At 48.5% G+C, this 26,955-nt stretch overlaps 1 protein-coding gene across 1 annotated transcript in view; it reads right to left on the bottom strand.

Moving 5' to 3' along the window:
* LOC137631124 (tRNA (uracil-5-)-methyltransferase homolog B-like) overlaps positions 1-26,955 on the bottom strand; it is a 173,596-nt gene that overhangs the window by 48,579 nt on the left and 98,062 nt on the right. Inside the window, exons 6-7 of the mRNA XM_068362782.1 lie at positions 1,784-2,025; positions 1,303-1,420 (exon numbers count right to left, since the gene is read on the bottom strand). Of these exons, the coding sequence (XP_068218883.1) occupies positions 1,303-1,420; positions 1,784-2,025 (360 nt within the window). The remainder of the gene's footprint in view (positions 1-1,302; positions 1,421-1,783; positions 2,026-26,955) is intronic.

Genomic DNA, 26,955 nt, shown 5'->3' with positions numbered 1-26,955 from the left:
TTATTACTTGCTAAGCAAAAACCTTAGTTGGAAAAGCAGAATTCTGTAAGCCCAGGGGCTCCAACAAGGAAAATAGCCCAGTGAGGACAAGAAAAAAGGAAAAATAAAATATTTTAAGAAGAGTAACACCATTAAAATAAATATCTCCTATATAAACTATATTAACTAACAAAACAAGAGAAAGAGAAATTAGATAGTGTGCCTGAGAGTACCCTCAAGCAAGAAAACTCTAACCCAAGACAGTGGAAGACCATGGCACAGAGGCTATGGCACTACCCAAGACTAGAGAACAATGGTTTGATTTTGGAGTGTCCTTCTTGAAAAGCTGCTTACCACAGCTAAAGAGTCTCTTCTACCCTTAGCAAGAGGAAAGTGGCCACTGAACAATAACAGTGCAGTAACCCTTTGGGTGAAGAAGAATTGTTTGGTAATCTCAGTGTTGTCAGGTGTATGAGGAGAGAGCAGAATATGTTAAGAATAGTCCAGACTATTCGGTGTATGTGTAAGCAAAGGGAAAATGAACCGTAACCAGAGAGAAGGATCCAACATAGTACTGTCTGGCCAGTCAAAAGATGCCATAACTCTCTAGTGGTAGTATCTCAACGGGTGGCTGGTGCCCTGGCCAACCTACTACCTAATACATAAAAATCAATGCACTACAGCAAGGCAATCACATAAAGTGAGGCTCTCAACAGTAACATAATGCTACTGGCCTGAACACAATGAGGACTGAAGAAGAATTGTTTGGTAATCTCAGTGTTGTCAGGTGTATGAGGACAAAGGAGAATATGTAGAGAATAGGCCAAACTATTTGGGGTATGTATAGGCAAAGGTAAATGAACCGTAACGAGAGAGAAGGATCCAATGTAGTACTATCTGGTTAGTCAAAAGACACCATAACTCTCTAGTGGTAGTATCTCAACGGGTGGTTGGTCCCGTGGCCAACCTATTACCTACAACCTAAAAATCAATGCACTACAGCAAGGCAATCACATAAAGTGAGGCTCTCAATGGTATCACAATACTACTGGCCTTAAGACAATGAGGACTGAAGTCTATGAGGCTTTCCTGATCATGAACTTGAGTAACACCATAACAAATGAGCTTGTGAAACAAACAATCATTCCAATAGAAGCAAATAGAAACAAAAAACTGCCAACAATGTAGTATGAAGATAATAATCTACATTAACGATGCATTCTTTGAATACATACAATGATATAATGAAATAAATGAAATGTTCAACAACATTATATATAAACTCAACTAAATTACCTATCTAGTTGTAGCAGTATGACTTACCTGGAAGAAAGAATCAGGAGATATACGGAAAGATAACCCTTCCAAGGTTTCTGTAATGTGTTCTTTCCCTTCAATAAGTCTGTAAGGGGCTTGCTCTCTTGTGCATCTAGTGTGTCTACTGCAATAACACAAACAGGATATAAACATCAGAGAAATTTGAAACAGGTTACATGTCAGGAAATAAGAATAACCATGATGAGACATTATTGCAATTTACTTTAAATGTCAGGAAACACGAATAACATGGGAGTACAGTACTGTAATTTGCAATATATTACATGGCAGGAAACAAGATTAGCTGTGATGAGACATTATTACAATTTACTTCACATGTCAGGAAACAAGAATAACTGTGATGAGACATCATTGCAATTTATTTTCATGTATTGTATATCAATAACCTTGCATAATTCTAAGCACACTTGGCTGGAAAACTTGAGAAAAGTTTACAACTTCCATATGAAAAATATTCAAAACTTACCAAGCTTGTAAATATAGGGAGTTTAGTTCACAATCTGCACCTTCTCCATGGAAGAAGAACTTCTTTAAATCATCCATGATTTCCAATATTTCATCTTCGGTTAAATTTTGAGGATGAATGTAAACTGTAGCCATTCTTTCATCAGATCTGGTTGACCGCACTAGAAAGTCCCGATAAATTCCAGTTGTGGCGAATCTGTGGCATGCATCGTGTGATGACTGGCGAATGAATGTCTGAAATTTCTTTGGAAAAACAAAAAATAAAGATGTACTCAATAGAAATCAGCAATTGTCCTGATTCCTGTAACATATTAATGTCTTAATTTATAACAATATAATGAAAATGGAATTTTATTCTCTTTATTTTTTAGTAACGAAGAACCAAAACTATACGTCATTCCTTTTCCAGGATTCATTTACTCTATTGGAAAAACTGTTAATACACTATACTGTAGAAAATATAAAAGAAAAGATCAAAGATCTTTTACTCTTTCATCCTTTCAAAGGTTAAAATAAAAAAATCCTACCCATTTTGAAAACTCGAGAAAATAGCACTTTAATACTCTGAGATGTCAAACATAGAGACCTTCTCGTAAGTGACAGTTATCAGTTTGGAATGCAACAAAATCTGATAAGTAACAAAGACTGGCAGGTAATTAAGTCTGTAAGTAACCAAGTTTGATAAGAAAAAGGGTAGCATAGCCTTACAAGTAACTGGTAAGTAACAAAAGTCATGAAAGTAATAGTTTGATGAGAAACAGAGTAAAAAAAGCCAGACAAGTAAGAAAGTTTGATAAGAAACAGTCTATCAAGTAATAAAGTCTGATCAATAATGAAGACCCTATGTCATAACCTACACAGAACAATACAGAAATCCAATAAACAACAAGAATTCAATTTCCTTCCTGTGCTAAGCAAAACAGTCCTTTCCTCTTAGTATGACAAATTCGTAGATAATTTGTATTTTTTCCTAACTATACAAACCTTAGCTATTTAATAGGGGTATTACTTTCGGCGTAGCTGAAATGACGAGCCATTAATTTTTAAAGAGGGTTTACTACCCACGCTGCTAGTTAGTGGGGGTAGGGGAGGGTAGCTTGCTACACCCCCCCCCTCTCACACACCTGTGCTTGAGCTCCCTTTGCTTGGAGGTAGGACTTCAAGGGGGATATGGCTGGCGGGCAAGTTTGGTTAAATAGCTGAGGTTTGTATAGTTAGGAAAAATACAAATTATCTACGAATTTGTTATTTGTTCCGTAACTGGAATACAAACCACGCTATTTAATAGGGGTGACTCACCCATTAGGAAGGATGGACGTCCCAGCCAGTCTGGCTTTTGGCTTTGCCTGGGGGCTCGTTATTTGAGTGTGTAAGCACCCAAGAAATAAGGAGTCCTTGCACCTCGCTAGAACCTTGCTATGCAAGGACTGCGGACTACGCAAGCTGTGTGTGAAGGTATGAAGAAGTGTGACTCGTCCTAGGAAGTTGTTCTGAAGTTCTTTAGATGGAAACTTGTAGACTAAGACTCTCCCAATAGCACCTCGTTAGGGTATGGGGACGTAACAATATTAATCTTAATGCTAGGAACGTGCGCGTTGGCAAGCGGGAGACTGGTGGAGCACAGGAGCGCGTGCGGGAGACTGTGGGCGCACAGGAGCGAGTGCGGGAGACTGTTGTCGCGCACGCGCAGGATCAAGGCGTAGAGTGCGCGGGCGAGAGTTCGCGCGTGCCTGTACCAGTCGTAGGGCGCGTGCAGGAAAAAGACCCCTAGCGCGCGAGCGCGCAGTTGAAGCCTGTGCTGCTCGTGGGCGAGCGTCAGAATGTGGGCGCGAATCGGTAGGAGAGGATGGGCGAGTGCGTGCGGGCCGCGCGCGCGTATCTTCGCGGATGCATGCGGGCGATGGCGAGAGCTGTAACGTGGGAGAAGTCACTCTAGTTGACTTCCCAGTAGCGCCCAGATCAGTAGATCGTGGGTGCGCAGGAGAAATAACTGCTGGGCGTGAGCCCTGGCGCGCAGGAGGTTGACGGCACGCAGGAGAGCTCTGGCGCGCAGGTGAGGGTTGGCGAGCAGCTGGGCGTGGGTGCGTGTGCGTATGCTTAGGCTCAGGCAAGGCCTGGCGCGCAGGAGAACGTGGGTGCGTATGTGCATGAGTGCGTGCATAGCGCGTAGAAGAGCCGGGCTCCTGTTGGGACGTATGTGCGTGTTGGCACATACGCCCTTGATGCCCTGTGTTAGGGTTAGTTGGCGGGGCCTGACGAGCTACTATAGCGTGTTCGTCAGGTTTCGTTGGCGCATAGCGCATATGAAACCTTGCTAGGTTTATATAAGAACGGTGACGGCAGGTCGGCAGGTCGGCAGGTCTGTCGGGTGGAAGGTCGACGTGTCTTTTAAAAGGACGACCTTCCACCGAAGGAGATCGTGAACGATCTGCAGAAAGGTCCAGGACCAATGCAGGAACAGTGATCGGTGATCGATGTCGAGGCTCCTCTGCGGGGGACTGCATCGAAGATGTTGAACCGAAGAGGCGCCTCCTCACCGCAGGTGAAGGAAGGCCTCTCTGGCAAAGAGGAAGGCGAGCCTTGCGATGAATGTGCCCTCTGGGGGCCGTAGGGTCAGCGAGCTGACCTTCTGCAGTCCTCCGAAGAGGAGTCTCTGTAAGTGAACTCCCCCGAGGGAAAGAAACACTAGCAGGAGAGACTGTTAGACTTAGTTTCTCCTTCGTTGGTTGAACAGGAACGGGAGAAACTAAGCCGTCAGCTACCGTAGGGTTTGAAGAGGCAGAGGTGATGGGTGATACCGCATTGGATACCTCTGACACCACAACATCGACAAGAGACAGAGGATCAACCTCTGTCGGTGACGGCGATTGCTTGACAGCGGCACCCAATCGGATGAAGTCAAGTAAAACCTCCTTGGAGGGCGAACCCTCAAGCCCCAAGGAGGACTAAAGCTGAAAAAGGGGATTAGTGACATATCCTCCCCCATGGGGAGAGGTGGAGCTGCTTCGCTAGGGAAAGCAAAGTCATCTCTCAAGCCCCGAGTTTGGTAAACAGTACATCGGTCTACGCTACCACTCGACGGTCTCTTGAAAGAGACCGATCGAGTAGGAGCTTCGGAAGAGGTTTGGGCAACGGAAGAAGAGGCCTTGGGTTTTTCTCCTTTCAAAGAAACCTTCGAAGGAGAAATATCCCGTTTGGACTTCTTCTTCCGTCGTCGCAAAAACCTCTCCCACTGGGAGGTAGACCACTCCCTACACTCACTACACCTGTTATTGCTATCACACCATTGGCCCCTACAGGAAGGGCAAAGGGCGTGAGGATCGGTCTCGACCGCCAACATGAATGTTCCACAGGGGCAGTCGGGAAACCCAGGGCAGGTGCGCATATTCGCAGAGGCCAACTTCACACACAAAACTAGAAAAGAACAAGCAAAAAAGCATTAAATGGTTGCCAAATGACGGCGAGGATGAAAGCGGACACGTCCGACTACCATCCGAGCCGAGAGCAAAGTGAGCTCAAGCACAGGTGTGTGAGGGGGGGGGGGGTTAGCAAGCTACCCTCCCCTACCCCCGCTAACTAGCGGTGTGGGTAGTAAACCCTCGTTAAAAATTAATGGCTCGTCATTTCAGCTACGCCGAAAGTAATACCCCTATTAAATAGTATGGTTTGTATTCCAGTTATGGAACAAATTAAATTTACAGGAGTCCAATTACAGGAGTCCATTTTACAGTTAAGGTGTTACTATACATCATCATCCTCTCCTCCTACGCCTATTGACGCAAAGGGCCTTGGTTAGATTTCACGTCGTCTCTATCTTGAGCTTTTACTTCAATTCTTCTCTACCCCTCATCTCCCACTTCACGTTTCATAGTTCTTAGCCATGTAGGCCTGGGTCTTCCAACTCTTCTAGTGCCTTGTGGAGCCCAGTTAAACGTTTGGTGTATCAATGTCTCTTGGGGAGTACAAAGAGTATGCCCAAACCATCTCCATCTAACCCTCACCATGATCTCATCCACATTTGGCACTCAAAATCTCTTATAGTTTCATTTCTAATCCTGCCTTGCCTTTTAACTCGCAATATTCTTCTGAGTACTCTGTTCTCAAATCTGCTAAATCTGTTGGAGATTGTTTCATTGCCATACCATGAGTCATGCCCATACAGTAACACAGATCTCACTAAACTGATATATAGTCTGATTTTTATATGTAATTTTAGGCAATTTGATTTCCAAATTTTACTTTACATACTTCAAGGATATTTTAGTTTGGCCCTAAAATAAAGTTTGTTGCATAGACAAATGATGCTACTCTCTTTGCATCAGTTCCATCTCTTGAATGTACAGTAAACTTGTGGCTGCTGAATCCATTGATAGAGATCTAGCTAGAATTAGTGCATGGTGCAAATTACGGGAGGTGAAGTTGAACGATAACAAAACTCAAAGTATGATGGTAAGTAGATCAAGGACAGCGGCTCAACATCCAGATCTTTGCATTAACAGTATCTCTTTAACTAGACATAACTCATTTAAAATGACAAATTCGAAGATAATTTGTATTTTTCCTAACCATACAAACCTTAGCTATTTACAAAGGGTATTACTTTTACCGCAGCTGAAATGACGAGCCAATAGTTTTTAACGAGGTTTAATTACCCCCGCGCTAGTTAGCGGGGGGTGGGGAAGGGTAGCTTGCTACCCCTCCCCCCTCCACACACCGGTGACTTGCTTCACTTCACTTAGAGGTAGGACTTGACTTGGGGGTCAGGGATGGCGGGCACATATGTGTAAATAGCTAAGGTTTGTATGGTTAGGAAAAATACAAATTATCTTCGAATTTGTCATTTGTTCCGTAACCGAAATACAAACCACGCTATTTACAAAGGGTGACTTACCCCTTAGGAAAGGTGGAAAGTCCCCAGCCTTACTGACTTCGGCTTGCCCGGGGGCTCGATCCCTCAGTGAGCAGCACTAGAGAGAGGGAGCCCCTGTACCTCACAGGTTCCTAGCATCGCTAGGAACGAGTGGCCTACATAAGTAGTGTGAGGAGGAGAGTGTGACTCGTCCTATGAAGTTGACCTTGAGACCTTCAGATAGGAATTCTAGGATAGGACGTTCCCCATACCACCTCGTCAGGGTATGGGAGACGCAACAGTATTAAGCTTAATACTAGGAGCACAAAGAAGCATGGGTTACCTGCAGAGGTCGAGGTCAGCTATGCGAGGACCAGGATGCTGCTTCCCCAAGAGAGGGGAGAATGAAGAAAGAAGTAAGGGTCAGACATACTCTTTCATTCACACAGACTAAGACCGGGTAACAACGCCCTCAACCTACTGCTACTTGTCCAAAAAGGAGCCTGAGGTTAGACCAGCTGTTGTGCAGCCACCACAGGGCCGATAGAGAACGTATCGAGGCTCCTGTGGGTCACGTCTTGCAGGTAGTGGGCTGTGAAGGTCGTTTGACGCTTCCAGACCCCAGCTTGAAGTACCTGCGTCACAGAGAAGTTTCTCTTGAAGGCCAGGGATGTAGCAATACCCGACATCGTGGGCCCGAGGGCGACGTGATGGAGGAGGGTCAGGATTCAGGGCATGGTGGATAACCCTTCGAATCCAAGCAGAGATGGTGTTCCTGGTGACCCTCCTCTTTGTCCTGCCTGTGCTCACAAACAAAGCTCGCACATGAGGACGGACTGCAGCCGTTCTCTTCAAGTAGTACCTCAGACACCTCACTGGGCATAGTAGCAGCTGGTCTGGGTCGTTTGTTACAGAACGGAGACTCGCGATCCTGAAAGAGTCGAACCGAGGATCCGGCACTCCAGGATTCTGAGTCTTGGCCACAAACTCAGGGACGAACCTGAACGTTACCTCCCCCCATCCCCTTGAATGGGCGATGTCGTACGAGAGACCATGAAGTTCACTAACTCGCTTGGCCGAGGCCAAGGCGAGTAGGAAAGCCGTCTTCCAAGACAGGTGGCGATCGGAGGCCTGGCGTAATGGCTCGAAGGGAGGTCTCTTGAGAGACCTGAGGACTCGAACCACGTTCCAAGGAGGGGGTCTCACTTCCGACTGGGGGCAGGTAAGCTCATAGCTACGTATGAGTAAAGAGAGTTCTAGCGATGAAGAAATATCCACGCCCTTCAATCTGAAGGCCAAGCTTAAGGCTGAGCGATAGCCTTTCACTGCCGAGACAGAAAGGCGCATTTCTTCTCGCAGATACACAAGGAAGTCCGCTATTGCTGGAATAGTGGCATCGAGTGGAGAGATACCCCTTCCACGACACCAACCACAAAAGACTCTCCACTTAGCTTGGTAGACTCCCTCAGAGGACCTTCGCAGGTGCCGAGACATTCTCTCCGCAACCTGTTGCGAAAAGCCTCTCTCCACGAGGAGACGCTGGATAGTCTCCAGTCGTGAAGCCGAAGCGAGGCTACGGCCCTGTGAGGGACACCGGAGTGGGGTTGTCTGAGAAGCTCGTGTCGTGGAGGAAGCTCCCTTGGGAGTTCCGACAGGAGTTGCAGAAGGTCCGGAAACCATTCCGCGTGATGCCATAGCGGAGCTACTAGAGTCATGGAACAGTTGACCGATAGTCTGGTCCTGTTGAGCACCCTTCTCATCAGACAGAATGGTGGGAAGGCGTACACGTTGATGTTGTCCCACCGTTGCTGGAAAGCATCTTGCCAGAGTGCCTTGGGGTCCGGGACTGGTGAGCAGTACAGGGGCAGCTTGAAGTTCAAGGCTGTCGCGAACAAGTCCACCGTCGGGGAACCCCACAAAGTCAGGACTTTGTTGGCTATCTGAGGATCCAAAGACCACTCGGTACTCACTATCTGCGAAGCCCTGCTCAGACTGTCGGCGAGCACATTCCTCTTGCCAGGAATGAAGCGAGCTGATAGTGTTATCGAGTGGGTTTCGGTCCACCTCAGAGTCTCTACTGCAAGATGGGATAGCTGTTGCGAAAAAGTGCCTCCCTGCTTGTTGATATAAGCCACTACCGTGGTGTTGTCGCTCATCACCACCACGGAGTGACCCGCCAGGAACCGTTGGAACTGTTGAAGGGCCAGAAAGACGGCCTTCAATTCTAGCAGGTTGATGTGCAGGCACTTTTCTGATTCTGACCAAAGGCCTGAGGCCCTCTGGTTCAGAACGTGCGCCCCCCACCCTTCTTTTGACGCGTCCGAAAACAGAGTCAATTCCGGGGGGAGGACGAGAAGACTCACTCCCTTTCGCAGGTTCTCGTCGGCCAGCCACCACCGCAAGTCCGTCTGTTCCAGAGACCCCATTGGGATCAGAATGTCCGGGGAATCGGATCCTTGATTCCACCGGGACTTGAGCCGCCATTGAAGGGATCTCATCCTGAGGCGGCTGTTTGGAACCAGACGGGCCAGGGAGGATAGGTGGCCTAAGAGACGCAACCACAATTGGGCGGGGAGTTCTTTTCGCCTGAGGAAAGGTTCCGCCACCCTCCTCAGCCTTGCTATCCGGTCGTCTGATGGAAAGGCTTTGTGGAGATTGGTGTCTATTAGCATGCCTAGATAAACCAGTCGTTGGGACGGCTGCAGAGAGGACTTCTCGAGGTTTACCACGATCCCCAGATCCTGGCAAAGATCTAGAAGCCTGTCTCGGTGTCGAAGAAGGGTCGACTCCGAGTCTGCTAGGATCAGCCAATCGTCTAGGTAACGAAGGAGACGAATGCCGTTCCTGTGCGCCCAAGTCGAAATCAGGGTGAACACTCTGGTGAACACCTGAGGAGCTGTGGAGAGACCGAAACACAGCACCTTGAACTGGTAGATCTTGTTGTCTAGGCAGAATCTCAGGTACTTCCTGGAAGACGGATGGATTGGGATCTGGAAGTACGCATCCTTTAGATCCAGTGTACACATGAAGTCTTGTGGTCTCACCGCAAGTCTGACCGTGTCTGCTGTCTCCATGCTGAACCGGGTTTGTTTGAAAAACCTGTTCAGAGCCGAGAGATCGATGACGGGTCTCCAGCCTCCAGTAGCCTTCTTTACAAGAAAGAGTCGACTGAAGAAGCCTGGAGAGCCGTCCACGACCTCCTGGAGAGCACCCTTCTCGAACATGGTCTCGACTTCGGCCTGAAGGGCCAGCCCCTTTGCCGATCCCATGGCATAGGAGCTCAACGACACTGGATTCGCTGTCAGGGGAGGTTGAGATGACGTGAACGGGACGCGATAACCTTGGCCGATCACTGAGACCGTCCAAGCATAGGCCCCGTGATGTTGCCACCTGCGGACGCAACGCTGAAGGCATCCCCCCACAGGTGGCCACGCAGGGGGATTGCCACCCCTAGGGCTTGCGGCCGCGGCCGCCACCCCTAGAAGTCTTGCCTCCCCTGGAGGACTTACCGCCCCTCTTGACCTTGGCTGGAAAGGGCTGGGGCTTAGACACCACTTTCTTAGCTGCCGGTGCCTGTTTGGGAGCCTTACGAGGCTGTTGCTGCTGTTGTGGCGGGGCTGGAGGCTTATAGGGCCGAGTTGTAAGGGCCCTGTGGAGGAGGGAGTCCGTGCTGGATTTCCTCCACCTCTCAGCCGTTCGCTCCAAGTCTTGAGGCTCAAACAGGCTCTCCCCCAGGAGGGAGGCATGTCGGAGCCTACACACATCTACGGCGGGGACCTTCGGATGGAATCTCTCGGACACAGCATCGCGACGCTTCAACACCGAGTTGGCCCACAGGGTGGTAACCTGGTGTGCCAAAAACTCGATGGAGCGGGTGCCCGAGAGCAAGAAGGTCTCTAGGGCCTTCCTATTGGTCTCCTTGGACAAGTCCTCCGATCGCAATAGGATGCCCAGAGATCCTAACCAGAAGTCCAGCCACGAAGTGGCCTGCATGGCACACTTAGCGACCTTCTCGTGGTTAAGGATCTCTGCCGCCGAGAACGACACCTGCCGGGCAGAGAGTTTCTCCAAGGGAACTCCCTTCGCCAGCTCCTCCACAGAGTGATGGAAAGGAAGAGCGAGGTTGTGCTCACCCAGGATCTCAAAATACCTCCTCTGCTGAAGGCGAGGAGGAGGGATGAGTTTGTTCCCGGCAGTGGAACGACTGGAGGAGGCAAGAAGTGCGAGCTGAGCATTGGCCCTAGCTCTGGCACTCTTCAGCCCCCGAGACCAGGGCAGAGCTGCACTGGTCTTAGGGGCCTTCCGAACGTCAAACACTTCATCCAGAATCGTGTCTTTGCCTTCACGGGGGGGGGGGGGGGGGATGACTGGATCCGTAAGACTGTTAAGTTGCCTTATCAGGCTTAGGACCTGCCAGAAGGCATGTTCGGACTCTTGCTGTTCTCCTCCCTGCGGGCTGGCAGCTAAGTCTCCTGCCCCAGGAATCTCTTCCTGGGGTGATACGTGGGTTCCTGACGAATCCTTGCAGAGGATTTAGGGATGGTCTTGGAATCCTTGGGTTCCCTCCTGGGAGGGATACAGGATCCCAACAACGAGGTTCGAGGGGCCCCTTCCTCACGAGACGATTCTCCTGCCTGAAGCGAAGTCTCCCCCCCTGGTGCCGAGGGGAAGACTACCGCCCCACTGGACTCACCTGAGGACGGAAAGGCCTCGTCCACGGGAGAAGGAGAGAGTACTCGTGCAGGAGAGGGGATCCTCGAGACCGACCTCTTGGGAACCAACTTCGCCCTGGGGGAAGTCACCACGAAGTCCACTCCTCTCTTTCTCTTCAGCGTAGGAGAGACAGCCGCTGGTTTGTTACCCTGGCCGGCGAGTGCTGGTTTCATAACCCTCACTAACGCCCGTGCCAGCGGACCAAACCAAGTCTGCTGCTCCAAGGACACAGAGTCCGAAATCCTCGCTAAGGAGACAGGGAACGGGCGATCCTTTGGAGTGGACACGACGGTACCTGCCTGAAAAGAAGGTGGGGAAGAAAGCTGTACTGACCTGTCTTCGTCCTGCACTACCAACCTGTGCTTGGATGGAGGTGATCCCGAGTGCCGTCTAGGAGCACGCGTCCCTGCTGCTACCACCGGCTGTGGAATTCGCCGCGAACTATGGTCGCGCGAGGGCGAACGGTCGCGCAAAGGCGAATGGTCGCGCGGGCGCACAGGCGAGCGGTCGCGCGGGCGCACAGGCGAGCGGTCGCGCGGGCGCGCAGGCGAGCGATCGCGCGGGCGCGCAGGCGAGCGATCGCGCGGGCGCGCAGGCGAGCGATCGCGCGGGCGCGCAGGCGAGCGATCGCGCGGGCGCGCAGGCGAGCGATCGCGCAGGCGAGCGATCGCGCAGGCGAGCGATCGCGCGGGCGCGCAGGCGAGTGGGCGTGAGGGTGGGCAGGTAAATGAACACGTGTCCGAGGCGACGAACGCAAGCGATGGCGCGACGGCGAGGGATCGTGCTGCCGCGTAGGTGAAGAAGATCGCTGGCGATAATGACCGCGTGATGGTAAGCGATGGCGAGCAGCATGTGTAGGTGAATGATCGCGTGATAGGGTGCGATGGTGATCAGCATCCGCAAGAGGGCGAGCGTTCAGGGTTGTGCGATGAGGAGCAGCATGCGTAAGCGGGCGATCGTGCAGTGTTGTGCGATGGCGAGCAGCATGCGCAGGTGAATGATCGCGTGAAAGGGTGCGATGGTGATCAGCATCCGCAGGAGGGCGATCGTTCAGGGTTGTGCGATGAGGAGCAGCATGCGTAAGCGGGCAATCGTGCAGGGTTGTGCGATGGCGAGCAGCATGCGCAGGTGAATGATCGCGTGAAAAGGTGCGATGGTGATCAGCATCCGCAGGAGGGCGATCGTTCAGGGTTGTGCGATGAGGAGCAGCATGTGTAAGCGGGCGATCGTACAGGGTTGTGCGATGGCGAGCAGCATGCGCAGGTGAATGATCGCGTGAAAAGGTGCGATGGTGATCAGCATCCGCAGGAGGGCGATCGTTCAGGGTTGTGCGATGAGGAGCAGCATGCGTAAGCGGGCGATCGTGCAGGGTTGTGCGATGGCGAGCAGCATGCGCAGGTGAATGATCGCGTGAAAGGGTGCGATGGTGATCAGCATCCACAGGAGGGCGATCGTTCAGGGTTGTGCGATGAGGAGCAGCATGCGTAAGCGGGCGATCATGCAGGGTCGTGCGATGGCGAGCAGCATGTGTAGGTGATCGCTGGCGAGCTGGTGATCGCTGGTGAGCTGGTGATCGCTGGCGAGCAGAAGGTCGACGCGTGTCCTGTGAGAGGACAGGTGGTGCGGCGCGTTCACGAGCAGGAACGGGAAGATCGCTGGCGCGTTGGCGAACATGTGTTTCTGACACACGCGCAGCACGATGTTGCGTAGCCACAGGACCAGGTGGATGGTGAGCAGGGAGTTCAGCAGGAACTAAAGGGTGGTCAGAGACCGCAGGGCGATGGTCCTCAAATGAGCGCTGACGAGCAGGAGAGCGCTGGCGAGGGGGGCGAACATCAGGAGAGAGCCGACGAGCAGGTGAGCGTCGGCGAGCAGGAGAGTCTTGGCGAGCAGGAGATCGTCGACGAGCAGAAGATCGCTGGCGAGCAGGAGATCGCTGGCGAGCAGGAGATCGCTGGCGAGAGGAGATCGCTGGCGAGCAGGAGAGCGCTTGTGCGCTAGCCCTGCTCGCGTAAGGGAAGAATCCCTTAGCCCCGAAGGGACCGTTGCCCGTCGGGTGACGAGTTCTCCAGAAGGCGAAGATCCGGCAGGAGATGGTGAGCGGTCTGCAGAGAGGTTCAAGGAGGGCGGAGCAGTCGGTTGAGGCTGACGAGGAGAGTCCCCCCAGGAGGACGAAGACCCAAAAAGGCGCCTCTTAGTCCCCCTGTAAGGGGAAGGGAGGCCCTTGTGGCGTAGAGGGCGGTGAGCCTTACGGCGGAGGTGGCCTCGGGGGAGATCGTAGGGACCATCGGTCCTCCGAAGGGGAGTCTCCGTCAAAACACTTCCCTCAGAAGGAAGCTGGGCAGCAGTCGAGACCGAAGGACTCACTTCCCCCTTCGAAGGATGCACGGAAGGAGGAGGAGAGCCTTGAGCACCATCACCAGCAACAGCACCTGCGTCGGAAGGCCCAGCCACGTCGGAGGCCTCTGTCACCACGACGTCGACAATAGACAGAGGGTCTACCTCCGCTACCACCGGCGACTGTTTAACAGCGGCCCCCAACGAGACAAGGTCAATAAGAGCGACCCTGGAGGGCAAGCCCTTAAGCCCCAGGGACGACCAAATCTGTAAAAGATCATCACTGGATAAGGCATTATTATCAATAACCTCCCCCGGAGGAGGAGGGGGAACCGCCTCGCTATGGGAGGCGACGCCCTCTCCCCCCACCAAAGGTAAGGAAACAGAACAAGGGCCTGCGCTCCCACTCGGACGACTCTCCTTAGGAGGCAGACGAGGGGGAGCTTCGGAGGAGGTTTGGGCGGCGGAAGAAGAGTCCCGAGAACCTTCCTCCTTCAAGGCTAACCCCGGAGGAGAACGGTCTCTCTTGGACTTCTTCTTACGCCGACGGCCAAACCTCTCCCACTGGGAGGCAGACCACTCCCTGCACTCACGGCACATGTTATCCTGGTCGCACCGTCGGCCCCGACATTGAGGGAAGAGGGTGTGAGGATCCGTAATAACGTCCGACATGAAAGTCCCACAAGGACGGCCGGCAACTCCAGGGCATGTACGCATAGTAAATAAAAGAAAAAAACTGAAGGTCAACTTCCAACCAATCACACAAGCTGAAAAGAAAAAGCAGAAAATTAAAGGCTGTCACGAAGGCGATGAACAGACACGTCTGATCACTGCCGAGCCAAAAGTGAAGTGAAGCAAGTCACCGGTGTGTGGAGGGGGGAGGGGTAGCAAGCTACCCTTCCCCAGCCCCCGCTAACTAGCGCGGGGGTAATTAACCCTCGTTAAAAACTATTGGCTCGTCATTTCAGCTGCGCTAAAAGTAATACCCTTTGTAAATAGCGTGGTTTGTATTTCGGTTACGGAACAAATTATAGTTATGACTCTTGACTGCAAATTTGTTTTCGAGAAATGTAACTGGTCTGTGTCTTCGTAAATTGCACAAAAAAAATGTTATTTTTATAATAAAATAAATTTTTGAATATAATTACCCGGTGATTATATAAGCTGCAACTCTGTTGCTCGACAGAAAACTCTACGTTAAAAATCCGCCAGCGATCGCTATGCAGGTAGGGGGTGTACTTCAACAGCGCCATCTGTCGTGCAGGTACTCAGTACTCAATGTAAACAAAGAACTCAATTTTCTCCTCGGTCCACTGCGTCTCTATTGGGGAGGAAGGGAGGGTCCTTTAATATATAATCACCGGGTAAGTATATTCAAAAATTTATTTTATTATGAAAATAACATTTTTCAATATTTAACTTAGCCGGTGATTATATAAGCTGATTCACACCCAGGGGGGTGGGTAGAGACCAGCAATAAATGTTTACATTATTATGAGCTAAGGATTTTTTATTTCATTTTAGCAGTTATCAAAATAACAAACTTAAAATAAATAAGTACCTGGTAAGGAAGTCGACTTGAACAATTACTCTGCCTTTTTAAGTACGTCTTCCTTACGGAGCCTCGCGATCCTCTTAGGATGCTGAGCGACCCCTAGGAGCTGAAGTATCAAGGGTTGCAACCCATACAACAGGACCTCATCAAAACCTCTAATCTAGGCGCTTCTCAAGAAATTACTTTGACCACCCGCCAAATCAAGTAGGATGCGAAAGGCTTCTTAGCCTTCCGGACAACCCAAAAACAACAATAAAACATTTCAAGAGAAAGATTAAAAAGGTTATGGAATTAGGGAATTGTAGTGGTTGAGCCCTCACCCACTACTGCACTCGTTGCTACGAATGGTCCCAGAGTGTAGCAGTTCTCGTAAAGAGACTGGACATTCTTAAGATAAAAAGACGTGAACACTGACTTGCTTTTCCAATAGGTTGCGTTGATTATACTTCGCAGAGATCTATTTTGTTTAAAGGCCACGGAAGTTGCGACAGCTCTAACTTCGTGTGTCCTTACCTTCAGCAAAGCTTGGTCTTCCTCATTCAGATGGGAATGAGCTTCTCGTATTAACAGTCTGATAAAATAGGATAAAGCATTCTTTGACATATGCAAAGATGGTTTCTTAACTGAACACCATAAAGCTTCAGACGGGCCTCGTAAAGGTTTAGTTCGTTTTAAATAGAACTTAAGAGCTCTTACAGGGCATAAGACTCTTTCTAGTTCATTTCCAACCATACGATAAGTTTGGAATATCGAACGATTTTGGCCAAGGTAGAGAAGGCAGCTCGTATTTGGCTAGAAAACCAAGTTGTAGAGAACATGTAGCCGTTTCAGATGAGAATCCGATGTTCTTGCTAAAGGCATGAATCTCACTGACTCTTTTAGCTGTGGCTAAGCATACCAGGAAAAGAGTCTTAAAGGTGAGATCTTTCAGGGAGGCTGATTGTAGCGGTTCGAACCTGTTTGACATAAGGAATCTTAGTACCACGTCTAAATTCCAACCAGGTGTAACCAAACGACGCTCCTTCGTGGTCTCAAAAGACTTAAGGAGGTCCTGTAGATCTTTATTGTTGGAAAGATCTAAGCCTCTGTGACGGAAGACTGATGCCAACATGCTTCTGTAACCCTTGATAGTGGGAGCTGAAAGAGATCGTTCTTTCCTCAGATATAAGAGGAAGTCAGCTACTGGTCGAGGATACGGATACTGACTTGCACCAGTTTCGGAAGATTTCCCACTTCGATTGGTAGACTCTAAGGGTGGATGTTCTCCTTGCTCTAGCAATCGCTCTGGCTGCCTCCTTCGAAAAGCCTCTAGCTCTCGAGAGTCTTTCGATAGTCTGAAGGCAGTCAGACGAAGAGCGTGGAGGCCTTGGTGTACCTTCTTTACGTGTGGCTGACGTAGAAGGTCCACCCTTAGGGGAAGTGTTCTGGGAACGTCTACTAGCCATCGAAGTACCTCGGTGAACCATTCTCTCGCGGGCCAGAGGGAAGCAACTAGCGTCAACCTTGTCCCTTCGTGAGAGGCGAACTTCTGCAGTACCTTGTTGACAATCTTGAACGGAGGGAATGCATATAGATCTAGATGTGACCAATCTAGGAGAAAGGCATCTATATGAACTGCTGCTGGGTCCGGGATTGGTGAGCAAAATATTGGGAGCCTCTTGGTCATCGAGGTTGCGAAGAGATCTATGGTTGGCTGGCCCCAGGTGGCCCAAAGTCTCTTGCATACATCCTTGTGGAGGGTCCATTCTGTTGGAATTATTTGTCCCTTCCGACTGAGACAATCTGCCATGACATTCAAGTTGCCTTGGATGAACCTCGTTACTAGTGATATGTCTAGACCTTTTGACCAGGTGAGGAGGTCCCTTGCGATCTCGTACAACGTCAGAGAGTAGGTCCCTCCTTGCTTGGAGATGTACGCCAAAGCCGTGGTGTTGTCCGAGTTCACCTCCACCACTTTGCCTTGAAGGAGAGACCTGAAGCTTTTCCAGGCCAGACGTACTGCCAGTAGCTCCTTGCAGTTGAAATGCATTGTCCTTCGATTAGAGTTCCATATTCCCGAGCATTCCCGACCGTCTAATGTCGCACCCCAGCCTACGTCCGATGCGTCCTAGAAGAGAACGTGGTTGGGAGTCTGAACAGTCAGGGGAAGACCCTCTCTTAGGTTGATATTGTCCTTTCACCAAGTCAGACAAGACTTTATCTTTTCGGAAACTGGGATCGAGACCGCTTCTAGCGTCTTGTCCTTTTTCCAGTGAAAAGCTAGATGGTATAGAAGAGGACGGAGGTGTAGTCTTCCTAGTGACACAAATTGATCCACGGATGACAGCGTCCCTACCAGACTCATCCACAGCCTGACTGAGCAGCGTTCCTTCTTCAGCATCTTCTGGATGGATAGCAGGGCTGGGGGCTGATCGTCTTGTTGTTCAGCAACGTCCTCATCAGAGGGTTCCTCATCCGAAACTGATGAGGAAACGGCAACGGAGTGGGCAACGTCTGGCTCGCTGAATCCGGTCGCACTGGTGGATGCGTGACGGAGCCGGACGCAATATCATGGAACTGCTGCACAGTCTGTGAACTGTCAACAACCATGGGTGCGCGAGGAAGCACAGCGTCAACCCGAAACTGTCTAGACCGTCTGGGTTGTGCAGTCAACACCCTACCGGGTTGCTGAGGTTGACGCACTGCGTCACAACAAGTCACCTCTGCTGGTTGTTGAACGTCCTGAACGTCAACAACCACCTCCGAGCGTCGCTTAACGTCAACGTGCGGCTGGCAACCCACACTGGGTCGCATCGGTGGAGGAACCACCTCAACTGGCAGACGCGAGTAGGTTACCTCAGCATCAATAGGGCGCACAACCAACCGGTTGGAAGGTTGTTGGCCAGAAGGTTCTTCTCCGCATTAAAGTCCTCTATCAAGGACGCAAGCTTGGACTGCGTGTCTTGCAGCAAAGCCCATTTAGGGTCTACGGGAGCAGGTGTGGCAACAGACGGGGTTAGCGACTGAGGCGGAACCGTTTACCATCCCTCTGAGAAGTTGACCTGTAAACAACTTGGAGCGTCTCCTGGCTAGGCGCCAGGGAGAGTCTACCAGAATTGAGAAGTCTATCTGGGCAGAGGCATGAACTCCCAAGCCGAGAACTTCTCTCGTGTCATATCAGACTCTCGCTCTATAAACCAGTTTAAAAGAAGGGAAAGCAAAGGCTGTATCCCCCAAACTCCTCCTGGTGAAAAACCAGTCGCCTAGCCAACGTAACGCTCTCTAGGAGAGCGAGAGAGCACTAGCTTAAAAACAACGGCTTCGAAGTAGCTAGGCCTAGTGTAAGCTCTGACGTTTAGGCGAACGAGGAGCAGCAGTTACAAGATCCGGACGAAGATCCTTAAAAAAATCATCATGATTTAATTAAAGTCCATAGGAGGCTAAGCAGCTTAAGGCTCCTCTCCATCTGACAGAGTCCTCAAGGGAATATCAGTAGGAGGGAGAACAGCAACTTCCTCATCTACAGGAACCTTGTCCGATAAAAGCTGAGTCTCTCACTGGTGCATTAGTAGCGGACCAGAACGCAACGTCATGTAACTGTTTGACAGTCTGTGAACTGTCAACAACTGAACTGTCAACCACAACAGGTGCGTGAGGACGTACAGCGTCCACTCGAGACTGCTTTGACTGCCTAGACTGAGCAGTCAAAACAACTCTAGAATGCGGAGGTTGACGCACAGCGTCAAAACAAGTCAACTCCGATTGTTAGTGAACGTCTAGAACGTCAACAGGAGCATCAGCCAGTGGCCTAACGTCCAAATGCGGCTGAAAAACCACACGAGACCGCATCGAGTGTGGTTCTAAACAACCTGACTGACGTGACTAAGCTACGCCAACGTCAACAGTAAGCACAAAGGAACGTTAGGTTGGCTGAAAGCCAGAATATCGATGAGATAAACGGCTAGACTCAACGGACTAATCGGCAGAATAGTCTTCCATAAGGGAGGCAAGCATATACTGCATGTTTGCCATACAACCCCTTAAGGATCAACGGAAATGGTTGTGGTAATAGACGAGGGGTAACGTCTGTGACCGCAACACTTTGCCTACAAAAAAAGACTTTCGGAGTCTCTGTTACGCTTTTGTTAGGCGGCGAGCAGTTATCCGATGACTGCATAGGGTCAGAGCTGTCCTAATGGCTGTAACCAGGACGCTGGACCTGTCCTGAAAGGACTGACTTTCGCTTAAGGGCTTCGAAACCTTGTGACAGGTTTCTTATGCGAAAAGCCTACGGATGGCGAGGAGAAACAACGTCTCTCTCGTCTTATGGTAGGGGAGATCTTGGAAAGAAACACCCGATACCATAGAGGGAAAACGTCTGTTCGTTGGTCAAGGCCTCTCGAACCCATAAGTCGTTTGACATTACTTCTCCCCTGGGCTTGGGAGCTTGCAAGAGGTCCCGGACTAGGTGAACGACAGGCACGAACAGACGAACCCTCGGACGCAACACTGTAACACTTTGCGCCTCGGACGCAACACTGTAACACTTTGCGCATATCACTTTATCACTTCGATTTTCTGTTTTGCACTTATTTCTACCTGAAACACACAATTCTACCCTTCATTAAAAGGTAGTAATTGCAAAATTAGTCGTATAATGCAAGCTCATAATACCAGCAAAAAACAGAAAACATATTTTAAGATAAAAAGAAAAATCAGTGGCTGGGAAAGAGACTAAACACTAGTTCATATAACTACGTTTTCAATCTCTCACCGCACATAGCCTGGGGACGAGAATAAAAACCAACAAGGGCGTTTGTAAAACACTATTCACAGGCTGTCTTCCATTTAGATAATCCCTTCATCAAAGGGGGAGGGCCGTGACAGGCCCTAGAGAATACAGTTGGGTTACCCTACCGACACCTACCACTCGCGCTCACCAGGTCATCCTTCTGTTTTGGACTTGCCCGCAAAGTTGATAAGTGTTTTGCCCAGTGTTTTTCGAAGTGATTGTCGTTAATTCAACATGACTGACGTTGCTACTTCTCCCTTACCAATGTTAAGTACCATAGTTTGTTTTGGCAGCTTTTGACAGTACCGGGCATTTGTTCTGTTTCCAATATGGTGGTTTTTAGTTTTGGAAGCGATTGTCCTGCCGAGGTATCGGCAGCCATTTTGGGTTATGTTCGCTTCGGTAAATATTCTAGTTATTTTTGCCCATCTGGTACTCTGTCATTTAGGTTATATCACTTACGTTTTATGGCCTTTTTGTGTTATCATTAATTTTTACTATGGTATTTATTTGCTTGCAAGTCCAATTTGGACCTACGAAGAATAGCGATTTAAAGAATAGCGAATTAAAGTTTAGCGATTTAGTCTGTTAGTTTGTACTCGCCTCAGTGGCTTCGATTTAGACTACTGTATATCCTTGTTTATTTGTTACGTTGTCGTTATTCTTCGTTCTTGGTTATTACAATTACTAAGAAAAGCAATCAATTTTATTAATTTTCTTGTTTTATTGTGTGATGTTAGTTTTTATTATGTAACCTTGAGAGCGAAAACAGAGACTGCTCGTTCCGTTCTACGGATATGAGTTATCCCTTCTCTCGTTTTCTTTGTTAGCTCGAGTAAGAGAGGTGAATTTCCCGTTCTCCGTTTTTATACGATCGCGAGTTATTCAGGCCTCCTCTTAGTATCAGAGTTGATGATAGTACGTTTAATATTATAAACGTTTTTATTGATGTGGTTACTGTTAATATAGCTAACACAATTAATAGGTACGTTAGTGTATGAGTCATTAATTGGGGTCGTTTTATACCGACACCCTTAGCTCCGCCTTGAGTTATGCTTAGCTCCGCCTTGAGTTATGCTCCGCTATATGGATACTCATTGGGTGAGAACTAGTTAACGTACAGGAGCAGATTTTTGGAGTGCTACGGTCCAATCCGGCACTCGGACTCCGGCTGAAGCCTTTTACACACGAACCTTTGTCATGTTTGATCATAATTACACCGTTACGGCCGGCTTCACGGGAGATAACACAATCATTCATTGAGGTTAATGTTATCGTACCGGGAACGGTCACGATATCACGGTGACGGGCCTTTGCTACCGGATCTCCGGTACAAACAGAGATCAAGCAGACGGCCAGAACCGGAGTTAACAATGTGATACCGATGAAGACTTCACAGTTTCATTATTACGATCCCTTTTTCATCGAATCTCCGGCTTCACTGGAGATAACACAAACATTCAGTATTAGAGAATGTTATCGTACCGCTGAGGATCACGTTTTCACGATGACGGACCTTTGTCACTAGTTCTCCGTTACAAACAGAGATCAATCAGACGATCAGAATCAGGGTATGAACCCTTTTTCATGAATAATCACAATATCGTTATTACGATCCTTTTCATCGAATCTCCGGCTTAACCGGATATCGTACAGGCGATCAGCATTGAGGTTAATATTAGTTTTCCTCTGGTGTTCACGTTGTCACTATGACGGACCTTTGTACCGGGGATTGTTACCGGAGCTCCGGTACAGACAGAGATCACTCAGACCACGGGTGGCCAATCTCTTGTTTCTGGGTCGATCTGTGGCGCCGGGTGAAAAGTCCTTCTTGTATGTCTTTTCTGATAAAACCTTCCAATTATACCAGAGAAAGATAAAAGCATGGAATGCTGAGGTTACAACCCTCGCGCGAGCACCTTTTGGGTGTCGTGTATAAAGCAAAGGCGCGTGAAATCCACTATTCACAGGTTGTCTTCCATTTAGTTAATTCCTTCGTCAAAGGGATGGGCCGATACAACGGCCCTAGACACACCCCCATCGCCGCACCACCCACGCCACGACGCGAGCGCCATCTGAACAACATCCTTCTTTTTGGAATACAAAGTGTTGATTTGTTTTGTTGTGCTCTCGGTCTTTTTTATCTATCGTGGATTTATTTTGTCATGTCCGAAGCTTCATCTTCACACATTCCAATGTTAAGTACCATAGTTTGTTTTGACAGTATTTTATTGTACCGGGCTTTTGTTTTATATCCAGTATAGTCTGTTTTATTATTCCCGTCTGGCCTTTCATGGCGGCCATTGTTTGTTCACTTGTTGGGAATTCATCTTTGTCTGCCCGTTTAGTACTCTGTCACTTAGGTTCTTGGTTAAGTCCCTGGCCTTATGCCTTTAGAACCGTTATTATTTTTATTTTTATTTTTTTTGTGTATTTATGCTCATGGTACTTTTTGCTAGTAAGTCCAGCCTACGAACGAGATAGCGATTTAGCTTTGTATTTGTTTAGTGCCCGCCCCTCCGAGGCGTTCGTCACTCGACTGTGCTATTTATTTAAAGTTTTAGCAGATGCTATTCTTCGATCGTAGTGTTATATGGATGTACATTTTTATTTTATACGTTTATAATAGTGTTGTGTGATTTTTAGTCCTGTTTTTGTGGCGCCACAGGTCTCTCCCCAGAAATAGATTTTTCCTTCGTCAAAATCCCTTTTTGCTGTAAAGGAAAGGATTTAACATGAATACAAAGTAAACTGTACTTACTTTAATGACACTTTGAATTTGCGTTGGTAATATTCATTAGTTATTCTTGAAAGTCCTAATAAAAATATATGAACATAACTATGCCTATATTTATTCATATATTTAATTCTAACTATGTATAAATATGGATAAATATCCATACAACATCGTGTTCAAATAGAAATAAATTGATTATGCCTATATTTATGCATTTTCAATTCTAACTATGCCTAAATATGAATAAATATCCATACAACATAGTGTTCAAATAGAAATAAATTGATTGTGCCTATATTTGTACAATTTCAATTCTAACTATACCTAAATATGAATAAATATTCATACAACATCGTGTTCAAATAGAAATAAATTGATTATGCCTTTATTTATGCATATTCAATTCTAACTATGCCTAAATATGAATAAATATCCATACAACATAGTGTTCAAATAGAAATAAGTTTCCACTCAGTACTGGGAACCGAACGTTGGCCCCTTCTAATGAAGGGCCGGGTTCTGAACGTCTGAGTCAGGGGTGGCCAACCTGTGGCGGATGCGCCAACAGTGTCACATTTCATGAATACAAGTGTCGAACTATACCCCAAAAGATAGTACATTAAATGACTTTTCTTTAAAATTGATTTTTATGAGTTATACAGCTGATCCCAGCCTGTGAATAGGATCACTAACCAAAGTTCAAGGAACATCCAGACTTATGTCCCCTTTCTGTTACAGAAGGTTCGCCTACATGGTTCCCGTCAGGATGATGATGAATCTCTCTGGCCTGCAAGAGAGGCTCTCCGCCCTTGGGTATCAAGGTTGGGAAGAAATGCTCCATCTAGAGGTCCCTATCTCCTCAGAGTGTCCTCTCTAAGGTTGGACGACGACCCCATGGATGGGCAGGTAGGTGGGGATGAGTTTTGAGCCTTCAGCTTTGCAATTACCTACGTCACCGACCTAGGACCCTTAATGGATCCTGATGTTCATGTTACCCTGCATAAACCGTGACTGCTAAAAGCAACACATTCTAGGGAAAACCAAGGGGCTATGACGGAGCTCAAAAGTATGGTAGTGAGTTGGATCCGTTCAGGAACTCGGAAGTTTCCCCCTACAGCCCCAGGCATATCGAAGTAACCTCCTTCGATAAAAACAACGCATAGAGATTTGCCTTACATGTTCCATATATAGATGGTACCATAAATCTGGATGGCATAGACGTCCTCCCTCTGGGGGACCTAGATTTTACTCCCAGGTACTAGAATTCCCGTTCAACGGATTCGTTCGATTGAAAGAGATTGCTTTGGTTAGGTTAGACAAGGTACCGAAGGTAACAGTATTATTTCCTAAAGGGCAGGCCCGATCTGTCTGGACCAGGATGTTGTCAGTCTGGGGGGTACGATAATTCCAAGATCTGCCCTTCCAATTCGACCTACACGTTTGATGGTCTGATCGGGTTAGTTGTGGGAAATACGTTCTGTCTGAGGCCTCTATCAGACAGGAATCGATAGTCGGTTACCCACTCGTCATCACAGCCTTCCTCTGATTCGATGTCTATGCATCCAAATCCCCCTCATCAGGTGGTCTACCTCACTGATTCCCCAGGTACACAGACCAACCCCGTTGGGATGTTTTACCTGCATACAGCCCTAGATCCGAACCCTCAGGCTCCTCTCGTGGACACCAGAGAGGAAGCTACAGGAGTAGAAGACAGTCTCGCCATCGAGGCGGACCTAGGAAAAGGGGGCTCGGAGAAGGAAAGTACCTAGATTCACCCCCTCACAACGCGGTGGTCCCGGTAGGGGGTAGACTTTACCACTTTCGAGACCATTGGACCTTCGGTCTGTGGGCTCATAGCATAATCTCTAAAGGTTTGAGGTGAAGATGGCCACAAGGTCCTCCTCCTCTACCAGTGACCTTCTCCCAGAAATCCACTCCCATCCTGAAAGAGTACACCACAGGGTTACTCAAGAAGAAGCAATCAAACGGGATCGATCACTGAAGTTCCAAAGCCACCTGTTCACAATTCCGAAGAAAGGCTTGTCGGCATTGAGAGTGGACCTGGACTTGTCAAGCTAAACTCTTACATTCTCTGCGACAAGTTCCGGATGTTGACTATCTCTCAGGTACGGACCTTACTTCCCCGTAGGACCGTCACCACCTCTGTCGATCTTACCGACGACTATTATCTTGCGCCTATAGCTCGTAACTTCTCTTCTTATCTGGGTTTCCGCCTAAGCAGGAAAGCCTTTGTGTTCAAGACATGCCCTTTGGCCTCAACATTGATCCCAGGATATTCACGAAACTGGGAGAGAGAGTGTTAGAACTACTCAGGAACCAAGAGATACAGATCATTGCTTATCTGGCCGGTTGGCTCATTTGGGCCCGGCCGGTCATAGAAGGCAACAGAGTTACGAAGGAATTACTTCAATTTCTCGACAACCTGTGATTTCGGGTCAATCTCCAAAAAATCTCGCCTGCAACCATCAGTCCGCTTAGAATGGTTAGCCATTCAGTGGGACCTTTCGAAGCACACGTTGTCTCTCCCTTCCAAAAGGTAAGAGGAATAGTTTCCAAGATCAAAAAATTTTCTCAAACACAAACAGGTGTCCGAAGAGCCTTAGAAAGTATCCTCGGACTTTTCCAATTCACTTCAGTAACAGATCTCCTAATAAAAGCCAAACTCAAAGACATCAATCGAGTTTGGAGAAAGAGAGCTACAGTACCTATAAGAGACATGGTCTCGAAGATCCCCTCTGTCTTGAAAATGAGACTACGCCCATGGTCCGAACCGAAGGACCTCTCCAAATCGGTTCCTCTACAATTCCCACCTCCACAAGTGACATTCCATACAGCCGCGTCTCTAAGTGGATGGGGGGGATTACTCCGAACATCAGATGTTTCAGGTTCTTGGTCACTCTCCATGAAACAGTCCCATATCATTGTTCTCAAAGCCATGGCAGTGTTCTTGACCCTGAAGAGAGACTCTCCTCCGAGGTCGACCCACATCAGAGTAGTGTCAGACAGCACAGACGCAGTACACTACGTCAACAGGGGAGGATCCAAGTCACCCAACCTGAATCAGATCCTGGTCACTATCTTCGCCTGGGCAACAGAAGGGAACTGGTTCCTGTCAGCACCTCACCTAGCGGGAGGCCAGAATGTGAGAGCGGACTCACTATCCAGGACGGATCCACTGGAGTCAGAATGGTCTCTAGACATAATTTCATTCCGGTGGATACTCAGGCTCGTTCCAGGCCTCCAGGTAGATCTATTCGCAACTCAGATGAATCACTAACTTCCTTGTTATGTGACCCCAACCCTGGACCCTCGGGCTTATGCCATGGACGCATTACCCCGGGATTGGAACCATTAGAAGAAGATTTCCCTATCTCCCCCAGGGAATCTTCTAAAAACTTTTACACAAACTATGCTCCTTCCGGGGCGCAGTGGCTTTAGTACCACCTCACTGGCCAAGAACAGTTGGTTTCCTCTCCTCCTCGAGTTGAAACTCAGTCCCATCCGGATCCCGTTCCTCAAACTGACCTGAGTATCCAAACTCACTGTGTCAGATTACTCAAGGATACCCAAAACTCTAACTTTGTGGACTACAGGAAGTTGGCAGCTTGTAGAGATGCGAACATTGAACCGGAAACGATCTCTTCATCGAATGGGACAAAAGGGACTCGACAATTCGCCAATATGATTCGGCCGTTAACAACTAGTAGGTCCCCTAAGAGTGCAGACCATACTCGTATGTCCCTGAATTTAGCCATCTCTTTCTTGAGGTTCCTATTTGTCAAAGGCCTAACAGTTAGCACTTTAACCACCATCAAGTCAGCTTTGAAGAAGATCTTCCTTGTTGGGTTCAACATTAACCTAGCTGATTCCTATTTCTCATCAACACCAAAAACATGTGCTAGGCTTCGACCTTCGGTTCGGCCACAAAAGGACTCTTGGTCTCTGAATGGTGTTCTCAAACTTGCGATGGACACGGACAATGAATCCTGCTCTTATATCACTCTTCTTAGGAAGACTTTATTTCTAACGGCTATGGCCTCAGGTGATGGAACATCAGAACTAGCAGCTCTCTCACGAAACCCGGAAAACATAGATTTCCTCCCTTCAGCCGAAGTACTCCTTTTCCAGACAAAGCTTCCCTAGCTAAAAAATGAGGATCCGCAAAATAGGTGCTCCCCTCGGAAGATTAT

This window comes from Palaemon carinicauda, chromosome 39 (genome assembly GCF_036898095.1).
Source record: "Palaemon carinicauda isolate YSFRI2023 chromosome 39, ASM3689809v2, whole genome shotgun sequence".
NCBI classification, from domain to species: domain Eukaryota; kingdom Metazoa; phylum Arthropoda; class Malacostraca; order Decapoda; family Palaemonidae; genus Palaemon; species Palaemon carinicauda.
Note: the sequence above shows the minus strand (reverse complement) of the source record. Positions and strands in the feature narration are given on the sequence as shown.